The 13,381-nt window shown below is 33.6% G+C and overlaps 3 protein-coding genes across 5 annotated transcripts; 1 reads left to right on the forward strand and 2 right to left on the reverse strand.

The window, feature by feature from the left end:
- Positions 1-228: 228 nt before the first annotated feature.
- LOC123696891 (tubulin-folding cofactor B) lies at positions 229-2,774 on the forward strand. 2 transcript variants are annotated; one of them, XM_045643274.1, is made up of 6 exons: positions 229-320; positions 390-513; positions 719-918; positions 1,042-1,185; positions 1,610-1,768; positions 2,050-2,774. In XM_045643274.1, the coding sequence occupies exons 2-6, from the start codon at positions 391-393 to the stop codon at positions 2,165-2,167; spliced, it is 744 nt and encodes a 247-aa protein (XP_045499230.1). In that variant the 5' UTR covers positions 229-320; position 390; the 3' UTR covers positions 2,168-2,774. The 2 variants fall into 2 exon arrangements, with proteins under 2 accessions (XP_045499230.1, XP_045499229.1); XM_045643273.1 differs by having other exon boundaries at positions 277-513.
- A 1,220-nt stretch (positions 2,775-3,994) lies between these two features.
- Positions 3,995-7,524, reverse strand: LOC123696930 (pleiotropic regulator 1). Of its 2 annotated transcripts, none has more exons than XM_045643326.1 (9): positions 7,410-7,524; positions 7,122-7,282; positions 6,923-7,050; positions 6,323-6,541; positions 5,829-5,915; positions 5,514-5,599; positions 5,164-5,358; positions 4,471-4,791; positions 3,995-4,225 (listed from the first exon to the last, which is right to left on the reverse strand). In XM_045643326.1, the coding sequence occupies exons 2-9, from the start codon at positions 7,235-7,237 to the stop codon at positions 4,034-4,036; spliced, it is 1,344 nt and encodes a 447-aa protein (XP_045499282.1). In that variant the 5' UTR covers positions 7,238-7,282; positions 7,410-7,524; the 3' UTR covers positions 3,995-4,033. The 2 variants fall into 2 exon arrangements, with proteins under 2 accessions (XP_045499282.1, XP_045499283.1); XM_045643327.1 differs by having other exon boundaries at positions 7,122-7,287; positions 7,415-7,463.
- A 695-nt stretch (positions 7,525-8,219) lies between these two features.
- On the reverse strand, positions 8,220-11,329 carry LOC123696740. The gene is made up of 4 exons (XM_045643102.1): positions 11,264-11,329; positions 10,044-10,246; positions 9,442-9,547; positions 8,220-9,302 (listed from the first exon to the last, which is right to left on the reverse strand). Coding segments are annotated over exons 1-4 (783 nt in total). The 5' UTR covers positions 11,266-11,329; the 3' UTR covers positions 8,220-8,830.
- Between the last annotated feature and the right edge of the window lie 2,052 nt (positions 11,330-13,381).

Here is a 13,381-nt window from a genome sequence, read left to right on the forward strand (position 1 = left end):
AGTCCAGTCAAGTTAACTAAGTTAGTTAAGCCTACTATATTACTTGCTCTGTGGTTATGCCGTAAGTTTATCATCTTTGCGGCTGTGATTTGTTTTTCTCCGTTTTTCATTTTCGTCAAACCACAGCCGTAGTTTTTTTAAATACAAGTTTTTTATGGAAGCTTTGGCATACTTTGGACCACATTTAGGACACATTCCTTAGTCATTGCCAATGCACACAACACACAGCTTTGACATATAAAAGCAAATTGAAAAATTATCTGTCTGATCACTGCTGTCAGCTGTCATCTTCGCAAATTTTCGTATTGTTTGTTGCACAGGTTTGTTGTTTTGGAAATTTATCCAGGAAAGGTTTAGTTGAAAAATAGTATAGTATTTTAATCTATTAGGATGGAAGGAGTTCAAGTGATAACGCAGGACTATGTAAATGTACATATTACAAAATCTGATTCTGAAGATGCACCTCCTGTGGAACGCAGGTTCAAAAAAGCCATTTCTGTATTGGAGTTTAAGGTTAGTATGATTCATATGTGATCATAATATCTGCTGTAATACATTTTGATATTTATCAGAATTAATGGTATGAAAAGAGGGTCAAGCCATATTCTTATCAAATGTAATGGATAGAGCTTATAAATTCAAGAAACTTAAAATAAATTCCTACATGTCGCCAAAGAAATTCTGTAGTAATGTTGTTATCCCATTGTTCAATTTTTAGACGAAGCTGGAACTGGTAACTGGAGGTTCTGCTACAACTATGAAACTAAAGCTTTATGACAACAAAAACAACTTAATTTGTGATATTGATAATGATAATGCATTACTTGGCTCATATCCTATTGACGATGGGATGAGGATCCATGTAATTGATAAATTTTCTCTTATTCAAGATTTTGATGCATCAGATAATGCTGAAAGGTGGGTTTATTATCAATGCTGTATTGAATTTATATTAATAATATAAATTGTTTTCTTGTTATTTCTCATACAACTTAAATCTTATTTTTCCTTATTTTTCTAATAATTTATGCAATTTTTTAGGTTCAAGTTATCTGAAGAAGAATATGAGAAAAAGAGTGATACTCTCAGGTCATTCTTGCAGCGCAATAAACTTGGCAAATATAATGAAGAAGAAATGAGCAAAATGAAGGAGACTCAGCAAAAGGAATTGGAGGAAGAAGCCAAGTGAGTTCTAAAATAACAATATATTATATTGAATGAATGAATGAAAATACTTTATTTTTATTTACTAAAACGAGGAAACAATATGAAAAAACACATACAAAAAGGTGGCCTTATCACTAAAGCAGCAATCTCTTCCAGGCAACCAGGCTATTTTGACATTTTTTAATAACTCAGCCCCCGGAATCACAGACACAATAGAAAATCTATTGTGTTGTGGTCCAATCGGGCCGCTCAGGGCTCAATGGGTTAATGCAAAAACCTTATGAATATCTTCTGTATTATAATCAATTTGAAAGTATTAAGTAATTCAGTTTGCTTTTGTTAGTTTCAATAAATTAAAACAAACTAATTAAGTTTTAATGGTTACATTCAGTTTCGATAGATAATATTATTTTCTTTATTAATACAATTTATAACATTTTAGGATAGCAGAATCTGTGCTAGTTGGTGCTAGGTGTGAAGTGCGTGTACCGTCGCAGCCAACCCGCAGGGCCACAGTTCGGTACAATGGACCTCTGGATGGAGCCAAGGGCCTGTGGATTGGTGTGCAATACGATGAACCAAGGGGAAAGAATGATGGATCGTCAGTAGCCTTTTATACTTATTTTTTTTTAAATATAAGACATAGAATAAATTAATTGATTAAAAAATGAAGGTATTTAACTAGGGCTAAGACAAGCTACATTAAATGTACATAGTAATTTTTCGATAATTTTCTAATATATTAACTGTGGTTTTAATCCATTTTAAAATGTTTCAGCTTTTCCTATATTGGAACAAAACCAAATAACCTTTTTTTATTCCTTTGAAAAATAATGTGATATACATATCTATATTATAATAATTTTTGTTTAATATTTTCAGAGTGAATGGCAAGAGGTACTTTACGTGTCCGCCTAAATATGGAGGTTTCGTGAAGCCATTGTATGTAACTGTTGGTGACTTCCCTGAAGAATCTTTTGATTTGGATGATGAAATATGATCCCAAACGAAAATATGCACAAAAGCCTATTAATTTTATTTAGCGCCTGAGAAAAAAATTATCGCTTAAATATTTAAATCACATAAATATTAATCATGACTAGGAAGTGGTTGTTAGATTTTGCTTTGTATGCAAGTTTGATAGAATCATTTATTAAGAAAGACTGAGACTTGGTTGAATGTGTAACATCAAGATTTTGAATGTGCTGGTTTAAATTGAGTATAAATGTACTTGTGTTGTCAAAGATAGGATGTGAGAATATTTAACGATTCACGTGTATTTAATCGTTGAATAATTTCTTGTAAACCTGTCATACTGACCAGTTTTTACTAGTCTTATACTTTGTAGTTTGTATGTGTGAATTATTTTATCGTTATATGTATATTTTACTTTGAAAAAATCATGAGAGTATTTTTTATATTTGATTATGAGTAATGTTCAATAACATAACTAATTATATTGTATCGTAAATTATGAGTTGTTTGGCAAACAACAAAACATTCCAAGAATGGATTGATGCTATTAATTATTGTTCATGTTCGAGCAAATTAATAACGACATGTCAGTGTAACAAAATAATGAGCTATGCAATAAATTTTTTGATATATTTGTTTGTTTTATTTTTTTCTTCCCAACTATTTTTAGGGTTCCAAACTTCAGGAAAAAACGGAACCCTTATAGGATCACTTTGTTGTCGGTCTGTCTGTCTGTCTGTCAACACCGTTTTTCTCAGGAAGGCGTGGAGGTATCAAGCTGAAAATATTTATATCGAATATTCCTGTCTACGGTCCCTTGATGCTGTAAAAAAATCAAACGTATAAGCTAACGCAATCAAAAGATATAGACGTAAATGCTGAAATTTTTCGCAAATTTCGACATTCTCAAGGAAATCAAAACCTAATAAAAGTTGTTTCCGTGTACACAAAGTTTTAGAATTTGTTACAATGTAACGTCTTACACAGATATAGGAATAATTGCGAAAAACATAAACTTTTTAATTACATTATAAATATAAATATTTTTAAAAATTATAAACTTACAACTCATGAACGCTATATGTAGTATTAAATTGATATTCACACCAAAAACAACTAAGTATAATAACTTTAAGCTGTAATAAAATCAAACTTCTATATCAACGCAATCAGAAGATACAGCCGTAAATGCTAAAAAAATTCGCAAATTTCGACATTCGCAAGGGAATCAAAATTCAAAACCTACAGTTTAAGGGCCAACTCACACCAAAAGAGCGGCGAAGGGCAGTGAAGTGGAGCGCAGTTTCCGTGTCATATGAATTTTTACTTTATTGTCATTACTGTAAAACTTATTGTCGCCTGAGAAACTCGGCTCGAGTTTCTTCTTTACTTCCCGTGAACTCAGAATCATGAAATTCGGTACGAAGAAATATCTTAAAGGAGGCGAAGCCGCGGACGGAAAGCTAGTGTTCTCATTCATTTTACTAAGTTACTAGACACAGAATACTTTTGATGTATGGAGTTAAGCTAACCCGCGCCTGTCTGAGCGGCCGCGACCAAAATATAGTCTCTGGGATGGGATAGGAAGAGACTGTAAATTCTTGTGAGGTGGTTGGTCTATATTTTTATACTGGACATAATACTTTCTATGTATTAAGTACAAGAGGACGCACGATCTTGTCGATACTAAAAAGCTTATTTAAAATAAATCATAATCAAATTAGTTTTTTTATCATTCAGACTTTAAATTAAACTGCCGTTTTATAATAAAGAGGCATAGTAGTAAGGCTGATTTTAAGCAACTGCGACTACGACATACCATGACATAAACATCTATGAAATCAAACAAAAATTCATACTTAATAAAATCGTTTATTAAACTTATTCTTAATTAAAACTTCCGTCTCTTCAATATCTCTGGGCGCCAATTGATCGGATGCGTCTCTTCAGATGCTGTATCGTCTTCTTTGTATATCTTGATGGTTTTATCTGCCTCTGTAGTTATGAGACGTGATCCTGATTGGTCGTACGTCATTGCAAATATACCGGCTTCGGAGTCCATGGAACCAGGTTGTACTGCCGCCTAAAAATAATAGTTGATTAATGATTATAAATTAATAATTTATACTTAATGATCAAAATTATGCTAATCTCAAAGTGTAGTAAGTTTTGTAAACCTTGTTTTGTATGTTTAGTATGAAAAGCTTTTATGAGTTAGTATTAGTCACATTATGAACTTTTTCTTAATAATCAAACAAACAGGGTTTACCACCAAACTGATTTTTACATGTCAATGTCATGTGTAAAATAAAAAAAAATAATACTGACCTGTAACCTCTGGAAATTATATCCTGTCCTCCAATCCCAGAAGTACATAGTGCCATTATCACCGCCGCTCACAAGCACACCCTCAGGATTAACCGCCATACAATTAACAATAGCGTTGTGCCCAGACAGATTCTGTATGAACTTTCCTTCCGGACACTTCCATTGTTTTATATTGTCTGGTGAAGCAGATGCAAATGTGTATAGCGTTGGGTGGATGACAATAGATCGAACTGATTTCTTGTGGTTTGTGAGTGTGCACATTGACTTGCCAGCGGCTAAGTCCCATAGGCGAATTGTCGAGTCATGTGAACCGGTAATGATCTGTAAGTAAATTCATTGTGTGAAATAAATTGTTATGAGAATTACAATACAATTCTTCAACAACACTAAATTAAGAACTAAAGAAGATATTTACATACCAAAATACAATGATAAATTTAATAAAGCTGTAAATAGATACTTATATTAGTATTTTAAAATACTGTAAAACCAATTTATTTAATCTGTGTCTATGTCTATTATATTTTCCTCTATATTAGTAGTGTGGTGGTCTGTTTCTACTACAATAAACGCGCGCAGTTACGTCGCTGCCGGCGGTCACCAGTACGTCGATAGTGACGTCAATTTATTATCTGTGCAACTTCTACATTATCTGTGGTCCACCTGTCAAACGCATTAATTATCTGTGCTCACCTGTGGTTCTGCGGACTGGCACGCTAGCGATGCGACGGTATCCGTGTGTCCAGCTAGCGTGTGGACATTTGCCTTTGTGCGCATGTCCCATACTCGGGCAGTCGCATCACGGCCAGCGGTCACTAGCACATCTATAGTGGGGTGTAGAGCTAGTGTGTACACCGCTGAAAGGTGGCCATGGTAGTGGCGTATCACCTGGAATAATTATACTTATTATATTATAACTATGTGGAACTTAGCATTTACTCCTAAGTCCTAAGAAAATGACCAAACATCTATTATATCACTCCGTGATGAGGTATATAAGAAAACTACGGAAACAATGCAGAAATGCATAGAATTATGATTACCTTATTATACTCGAGATCCCAACATTTGACTTGTCTATCTTCACCACAACTGAACAAGTATGGATGCCTAGCAGAAACTTCCAAACCTGCAATGAAACAAATGATATAAAAGTATAATATTATATACACTAAAATAACGAAATACATTCCAAAAAACTAATGTTATGATTTCTTTCCAAATTATTCTTTAACATAAATACAAAACAAAACATTAATATGAAAACTCAATGAAGTCATTACCTAGTTTTTTTTTTATATTATGTACTAACTAAACATAATATGCATAATTGAAAGAATAGCGAATTTTTTACTTACCTCTTACTGTACTAACATGTCCTGTTAAAGATACCTTCAATTTACCAGTTGCCAAGTCCCAAATCTTTATCACTCTGTCAGCAGCACCTAAAATATTATTTAATAAGCTTAAAAAGACCCTTCAAAGGTAAACTAATAATGTTCATTGAGTAACTAATGATGTTCATTATTTTATAAAAACAATCTGACGTGAGTGATTGTTTTATGAAATCCTTCCTGGTTGATATCATTCCAACTATTCTTAAAAAATGCATTCTAGTCATTTTCCATGATGTAATAGAGAATTATTAAAAAAAAATCTATTCTTTTAATTTCTCATAAAAATTCTAATAAAATTTTCTTTAGTAACTCAGGCCCCGGAACCACAGACACAATAGAAAATCTATTGTGTCTGGGACCAATCGGGTTGCTTGGGGCTCAATGGGTTAAAATCTATTAGACATCTGTTACAATTTCATACATATTAATTTTAATAAATAATAAATACAATTTACCCGTAGCAAACCATTCATTCCCTGGTTCCACAGCAACACAGCGAACCCAGCCAAGATGTCCAGATATGACCCTGAATAGTTTCCATGGAGCGTGCCACTTGGGTCTCGGCATCACTGGAGCCTTCCTTGGTAGTGGTGTGATAGCTGTGTTTGTGGGGGCTGGCCCACTGTATGGAAGCATAGCTCCATCTGACGCAATGGCTGCAGATTCCGCTATTTCTGTATGAATATTTTGTAAATGAATTATGATTTAAAATCATAAATGATGAATTATTGTGTATTTTACACACACAGAGTAAAATAGTCAGTTAACCATACTTAAATATATTTGATTTCAATTAAGTTTTATTGTTATAATTAAGCATGATTTACGCTACACCGTTTCGCGACCGGGCCGTGACCCGTCCGGGACGCGATCAAACATTATTGTATACTTTTCCATTTATTGATTCATGCCCGTGCATGGACGGGCCAGGGCGTACAAATGTTGATGGATATGATTTCATTTGTATCTTGTCCCCCGCACGGCCCAGTGTAGTGTGAATCATGCTTTAAGGTATTCATTTGTTGCCACAATTTAAATGGAATTTGTTTTGTTACCTGTGTCATGAGGAGTTTCTGGTCGGCTCATGTTAGCTTCCAGTTGTTTTATGGCTTGTGCCTTTTGAACTGCTGACATGACAAGTCCATAGCTATCCCGTGTTTTGGTAGCTCTAAGTATTTTCTCCCTAAAATGTACAACATTCGTTATCGCTTATCGGTGATATAGGCATCACAAATTTATGCTATATATGCTTACGCTTTTTCGTCGATTGGTGGCAGCATTCCTTGGTTAGCTAAGAACATATCATGAGATCTTTTTAAAGAACGAAACACTAGCGTGTGCACTGAATGTTTTATTACTTCGTCAGTCATTTTGTCTTGTTTTATTATTTTTTATTTAATATATATTAAAATAATGTGATTTGATTATATTAATTGACGTGGCCGGAGGTGAAGAGCGTAGCCCAAGATAGAACGCGATGGCGGCGCACTGTGGACGCCCTCTGCCCCACATAGGGGACATAGGACAATAAGTCAAAATAATGTGATTTGTTTATTCATATTCAGTATTAAAAAACAGTTTAATGCAATACTTTTTAAATTTCTAATAGAACTACAAATTATTGTTATAAAACGCGTCCCGCTTATGTCAACTGTCAAATAAAACTAAATGTCAAAAGTGACAGCTGTGAGCGACGACTGAAAAACAACCGCGTTCAAAAATTTTATTCATTGAAATGTGAAACAGTCAAACCCTGTGGTCAAACCTTAGTTATTTCATATCTAATATTATTGTCAGAGGTAATTATAATGGCTTCTCTGATATTCATTCTTTATATTCAATATATTTAAAGCATCTATACTATCTATGTATACTCACACGTATGGCTAAGACTCTATAATTAGTACTAACTAAATATTATTAACGCGGAAGTTTGTGAGTATGGACGGATGGATGGATGTTTATTATTCTTTCACGTAAAAATGTAGGTAGCTGAAGACCCAGAATAAGATTATAAGGCTTATGCTATAAGGCTTTTTATCCCGCAAATCCCACAGGAACGGAAACAATGCGGCCGAGGGCGGAAATCTAGTACTTCATAATATTTGTAACAAATACTCGTTTGTAATTTAAAAATACATCTAGAACGATTGAAATTTTAATGGTTAAATGCAAGGTTAAATGACACTTTTTGACGGTGGGTGCAAAAATCGAAGCTGTTTTTTGAGCAGTAATAAAAATTATGATCAAAATTATTATGATCGCTGCAAGTCGAAGGAAATGAAAAAAATTGAGATAACGCAACCAAGAATAATTTATTAAATGGTACAAAAGTCACTTTTTTCTATTAATTTTGCACAGATATTAAAAGAAATAAAATCTTTACCCTTCTTAATATAATAATTAATTATAATTTTACAGATAAATATTATAGCTATACTTAAAATCTAAGTTTATAGTGTTAAAATTACTAGAATAAAAACTTACTACAATCGACTAGATCAGACCTTAAAACTATATTAATTTTTTCAAGCATGGTTTTACATTTTACACATCACTCGTACGTTAAAAATGAGGTGTTTAAAAGTGCAGTAAAAGTGGATTACTACTGGCTACTGTTAGATATAGATGAATCAAATTATTATTTATTATGTAGTCCTGTTTTTGTTTAAGAACTAAGTATATTAAATATTCTACAATTTGGATTGATGTAGATAAGTGTTCACTTGGCAATTTAATACCGGAGAATAAACACGATTTTGAAAATTTTAAGTCTTTTTGTACACAAAACTATTAAAGTTCCGTTCAGTTTTTCTGTTTTATTAGACTATATTTCCATGTTTAATCTTCAAGACAAGTATAATATGCCTTTATACAAGTCGATCAACGTTTGAATCTGTAATCGACCACTCATAATCGATATCTGTTGAATCGGCGACGGAAAATACCGCGCCATTCTCGGTTCAGATGGTCGATTTCTCTGAATTGTTTGCATCGCTGACCCTGCGGGAGTGAGGTGCACGGCGGAGAGTTCTGGGCTGAAGATTTAGTGGCGGCAAGTTAGGTCTTTCAATCCTTGTTGGAGAGGAAACTAATGGTCTATTGCCTCTACGTAGAGTCTCCATTCCGTTTCTGAAGTATTCCTCCGTTCGGTCTGAATAGCTTTCTATTAGCGGAGCTGGATCTTCGTACTCAACGTTGTAATGTCTGGTGATAGCCAGGTCTTCGGGTGGGCCAAGTTTGTATAGAGGTGGTTCAACGCATTCATAGTGGTGGTCTTCAGTTTCATCATGTGGATAAGTGTCGGCGACAAAATGTCTGGTACCTCGGGGAGTGAGAGCCGCCCAGAGGACTCGAGAATCAAGAGCTGCACTGCCATATAGGGCATTTGAGCCGCTGGTTTTTCCTGTTCCACTCTTACATCCACCTCTCGCCCTAAAACAATAAATAGAAAATAAAATATTAAAATAAAAATGGTAAATTGCAATTAATCATGTTTCTGTAGATGATTCCTCGTAATAAAAAGAGGTAAAGAAGAAATTAAAAAAGTCGTAATTATAAAGGCATAACTTACTCACGACACTTCAGAAGAAACAGAGCCAATAGAGCAGCAATACACAAAACCGCGATACAGCATGTTATTAACACCAAAAACCATGTGTCGTCTGTTGCAGCTGGCTCTGAAAATGAAATTATTATTAATATGGACGAATTATCAATATGACATTGTGAGAAATAAGCTATCTTATCCGATTTATATCAATGGGCATAGTCATGCCTTTGCCTTTGTAAAACAATAATGCCCTGTCCCAATTTATTGAAGTCTACTTAAAGTATAATGTAGAACTATTCATCATCCTCAATGAATCGATCCTAATCACATTTGAACTAATTAGAGTCTACTTAATAGTTCTAGCCTTGTGTGATATAGTATCTTGACTGATGTATTTAGGGCCAGTTACGTTATTTACTTTATCAGCAAGTCTTACGATATTCTATATTACTGATACTACCTACCTACTTCATAATAATATGATATTAGTTATTTAACAAACAGATATGCTAAACAACATTTCTATCGCCAGTGAACGCCAAACAATTAAACATTTTATTCGTGACTAAACAAACCGATTTGTTACTTTCTTTTTGTACCTAATGATTGGTACAAAATCTCACCATGTCGTGGTAACTCGTGGTATTCAACACCAGGGAACAGGGAGTTGTCTTCATTATTGTGTTGCGGGGGACATTTGAAGGCTCTGCAAGGAGGTGTTAAATTTGCCATGTTCGCGAGGAACGCCGGCAGCGGGGGAGGCGGCATGTGCACGATGGAGTCCGGAGGAGGGCCCAGGGAGAGGCATTCTGGCCCACACGACATCCTGTAAAAAGTATTATTTTTGTTACACTCGATGTAATAAAGGTTGCTTTGAAATATTATAAATCAATGTTTGATACTTATATAGATTTTATAATACCTACCTATGCAACTTAAGGTAGGTATACCGACCTACCTAGACCTATAGAAAACCTTATAATTTAAAGTTTAGACCGTATTATTTTTCAACACACTGGATTAGAAAGTTTTAGTTTTTTTTTAATAATATTAACTATGAATAAATGAAATCTCCCGTTTTTTTAAAGTAATTCTCTCCATAAATATAGTTATATTAGTAACTAGCTTCCGCCCGCGACTCCGTCCGCGCGGATGTCGGTCTTTGCGTGGATGGTTTATTTCTCCATTTTGAGTAACTCGGACAATGACATCTTATAAATATCTATTGGACCCAAATACGGCTAGGTCTATAATAACACGCAACGTGTGTTCGCGGTACCTACTACAGAACAACGTCTATGGATAACTGAAAAATTGAGATTAATTTTTTTTCTACGTATTTTTCCAGGATAAAAAGTATCCTATTTTACGCCCAGGATAATAAGGTATAATTATACCAAGTTTCATCGAAATCGAACCGGTAGTTTTCACGTGATGTCTTCACATACAGACAGACAGACAGACAGACAGACAGACAAAAATTTTTTTAATCACATATTCGGGTTTGGTATCGATCCAGTAACACCCCCTGCAAGTTATTTTTTCAATATTTTCAATGTACAGAATTGACCCTGCTACAGATTTATTATATGTATAGATATAGATTACCAATGCACTATTTATAGAGATATTATTATATGTATAGATGATAGTCTATAGAATAATTTGACATATAATAAAATCTAATAAGTTAATAACTAACTACCCGCCATGGCTTATCCGCGCTACAAAGAGATTTGCAAAATAATACAAAAATGTGTTTTCTTACAATATCTAATCCAGTACATATGATTATTGTGCCCTTATTTACATTATAAAATATAATATACTAAAATAAACTCACATTAAATATATATTTTAACACTTTCTTCACAAAAGACTTCTGTAAGCTGTCCTTATTTAGTTACACTTGTCCACTTTGGTCCAGGGATGAAAAGCGCATGCGTAACCCTCTACTCCGAACTTGTAAAACATATTTTATCCTGATGTGATACCGAAGGATGCTATCCATTGCTGGTTTTACTAGTAATTGTTGTAGGGTCCATTATACTTAAGCAGCGTTGGACATCTTGTTTTGCTGAAATCCACCCTATTTGAACGGTAAGCGAGTAGCTTATACAGAGATGATTATTGATCCGCGCAAGCGCGCCAACTGATTTGCGTCCCCTAAGCAGGGGTAAGTATAATAATCATGGTCACAGCAAAATTTGAATAGTGTACTCTTTCTTTCATAACATGCTCTGTAGGCAAAACAAAATGTATGGGCATTTAACGTATAAAATTAAAACAGGATAAAAGGAAAGATTAAAAAAAGGGAACATGTAGTTTAATACTTACTATAAGTTTAATACTTACTATAAAGTTTATTAGTTTAATACTATATATATTTATATTTTTTAAGCCTACAAATAACTTTATTTGTTTCCTTTCATATTATATTGTACTAGCTGCTCCCCGCGGTTTCACCCCCGTGGCTCCGCTCCTGTAGGTCGTAGCGTGATGATATATAGCCTTAACTAACCTTCTAACCTTCCTCGATAAATGAGCTTTCTAACACCGAAATAATTTTTTAAATCGGACCAGTAGTTCCCGAGATTAGCGCGTTCAAACAAACAAACAAACAAACTCTTCAGCTTTGTAATATTAGTATAGATATTAGATATTATAAAAAAGATGATAGATTTTAAAGCTACCGTCACACGCAAAAGAGCTCTCTACTGTTACTGTTCTAAACTTAAAAATTATAATAAATATATTAACTCCTAATCATAATAACAAATATTTTCCCACATTCAATTTCAATAGGACAACTTTTACGTTTTGAAAATTAATATTTAGTATCTTTATACGGAAACATACTTTATATATTTTTATGAATAACCATTGTAGGTTTCCTTAGTTGCCTGTTGCCCGTCACAAATGACAAAACTTTATTTAATACTGTTTGAAACACCAGATAACAATTACTGGATCTAAGTTATTTTCCATAAAATTACCTAGTATGATTTTTTTCTTGTCTTGGTCTTCTTTTACTTGTTACTTAAAATGTTAGTATTCGGTATTCCGTATACGGTATAACTTAGTTATACTTAGCTTAGACCTTAATAATGGAGGTAATAAATGTTAAAGTATCTAGGTATATATTTCTTTTTTATCTGAGCTATTTTATGGTATGATTTTTGTGTCTGGAGCTAGTTATGATATGAGGCTAGAGACTGAGGTAAGTGGATCACAACTTTTCCTGGGAATTTCCTTTGTCTACGGGAGGAGGGGGGAAACTGCGGACTGAAAACTAATTACTAACGTATTTTATAATTTTAAACTACTGTTTATTTTTACTATCATTAAACTAAAATAAGGAGTTTAAAAATAAGTTCTTTTGTACTGACGCCTGAATGCCAACCTATTCATAAACCTATCCAAATATACGATGGGTGAAATATTTTCAGTCCTAATTTGGCCACATCGGAGATTAAATATATATTCATGTTTTAATTTTATGAATAAAAATGTCCATAACATAGCACAAGAACATCATATAGTGGATATATCCGCTAAAGCAACATTCGAAGTAGACACTTGTTTCTAACATGAAACGTATTTTATAAAAACGTATTTGTAAGTATTATAAGATATTGCAAAGTGGGTTAATCTGTGTCTGCCTCTGGTCTTTTGAAAATAAAAAAAATATATATTTTGTGCAGATTTTTTATTTTAATTTTATCTTCTTTCATAATTCCTACATAGGCAAACTATGTATATACGTACGAACTACCCACGACATAATAATATAACCTCATAACGACAACGCTCTTCGTAGCGTAGGTTGCAAACCTTTCATTATAAATTTAAAAGCGTAGCTTGTAGCTACCTTATTCATTATCAAAACCTAAATCTGAACAATATGTCATTACAGTACCTACTAAAGTTTTAAAATAAAAGCTCGTTGGGAACAAAATAA

The sequence above is a fragment of the Colias croceus genome, chromosome 13 (genome assembly GCF_905220415.1).
Source record: "Colias croceus chromosome 13, ilColCroc2.1".
Classification (NCBI taxonomy): domain Eukaryota; kingdom Metazoa; phylum Arthropoda; class Insecta; order Lepidoptera; family Pieridae; genus Colias; species Colias croceus.

Excerpts from the sequence above, each read along its gene's own strand:
- LOC123696740 (XM_045643102.1), bottom strand. Across the intron at positions 9,548-10,043 it reads CCACGAGTTACCACGACATG|AGCCAGCTGCAACAGACGAC; the intron begins GTGAGATTTTGT and ends TTTCATTTTCAG. Across the intron at positions 9,303-9,441 it reads TTTCTTCTGAAGTGTCGTGA|GGCGAGAGGTGGATGTAAGA; the intron begins GTAAGTTATGCC and ends TTATTGTTTTAG.
- LOC123696891 (XM_045643274.1), top strand. The coding sequence starts at position 391 with ATGGAAGGAGTTCAAGTGATAACGCAGGACTATGTAAATGTACATATT. Across the intron at positions 919-1,041 it reads GCATCAGATAATGCTGAAAG|GTTCAAGTTATCTGAAGAAG; the intron begins GTGGGTTTATTA and ends GCAATTTTTTAG. Across the intron at positions 1,186-1,609 it reads GAATTGGAGGAAGAAGCCAA|GATAGCAGAATCTGTGCTAG; the intron begins GTGAGTTCTAAA and ends ATAACATTTTAG.
- LOC123696930 (XM_045643326.1), bottom strand. The coding sequence starts at position 7,237 with ATGACTGACGAAGTAATAAAACATTCAGTGCACACGCTAGTGTTTCGT. Across the intron at positions 5,359-5,513 it reads GGGATCTCGAGTATAATAAG|GTGATACGCCACTACCATGG; the intron begins GTAATCATAATT and ends TAATTATTCCAG. Across the intron at positions 4,226-4,470 it reads ATAATTTCCAGAGGTTACAG|GCGGCAGTACAACCTGGTTC; the intron begins GTCAGTATTATT and ends TATTATTTTTAG.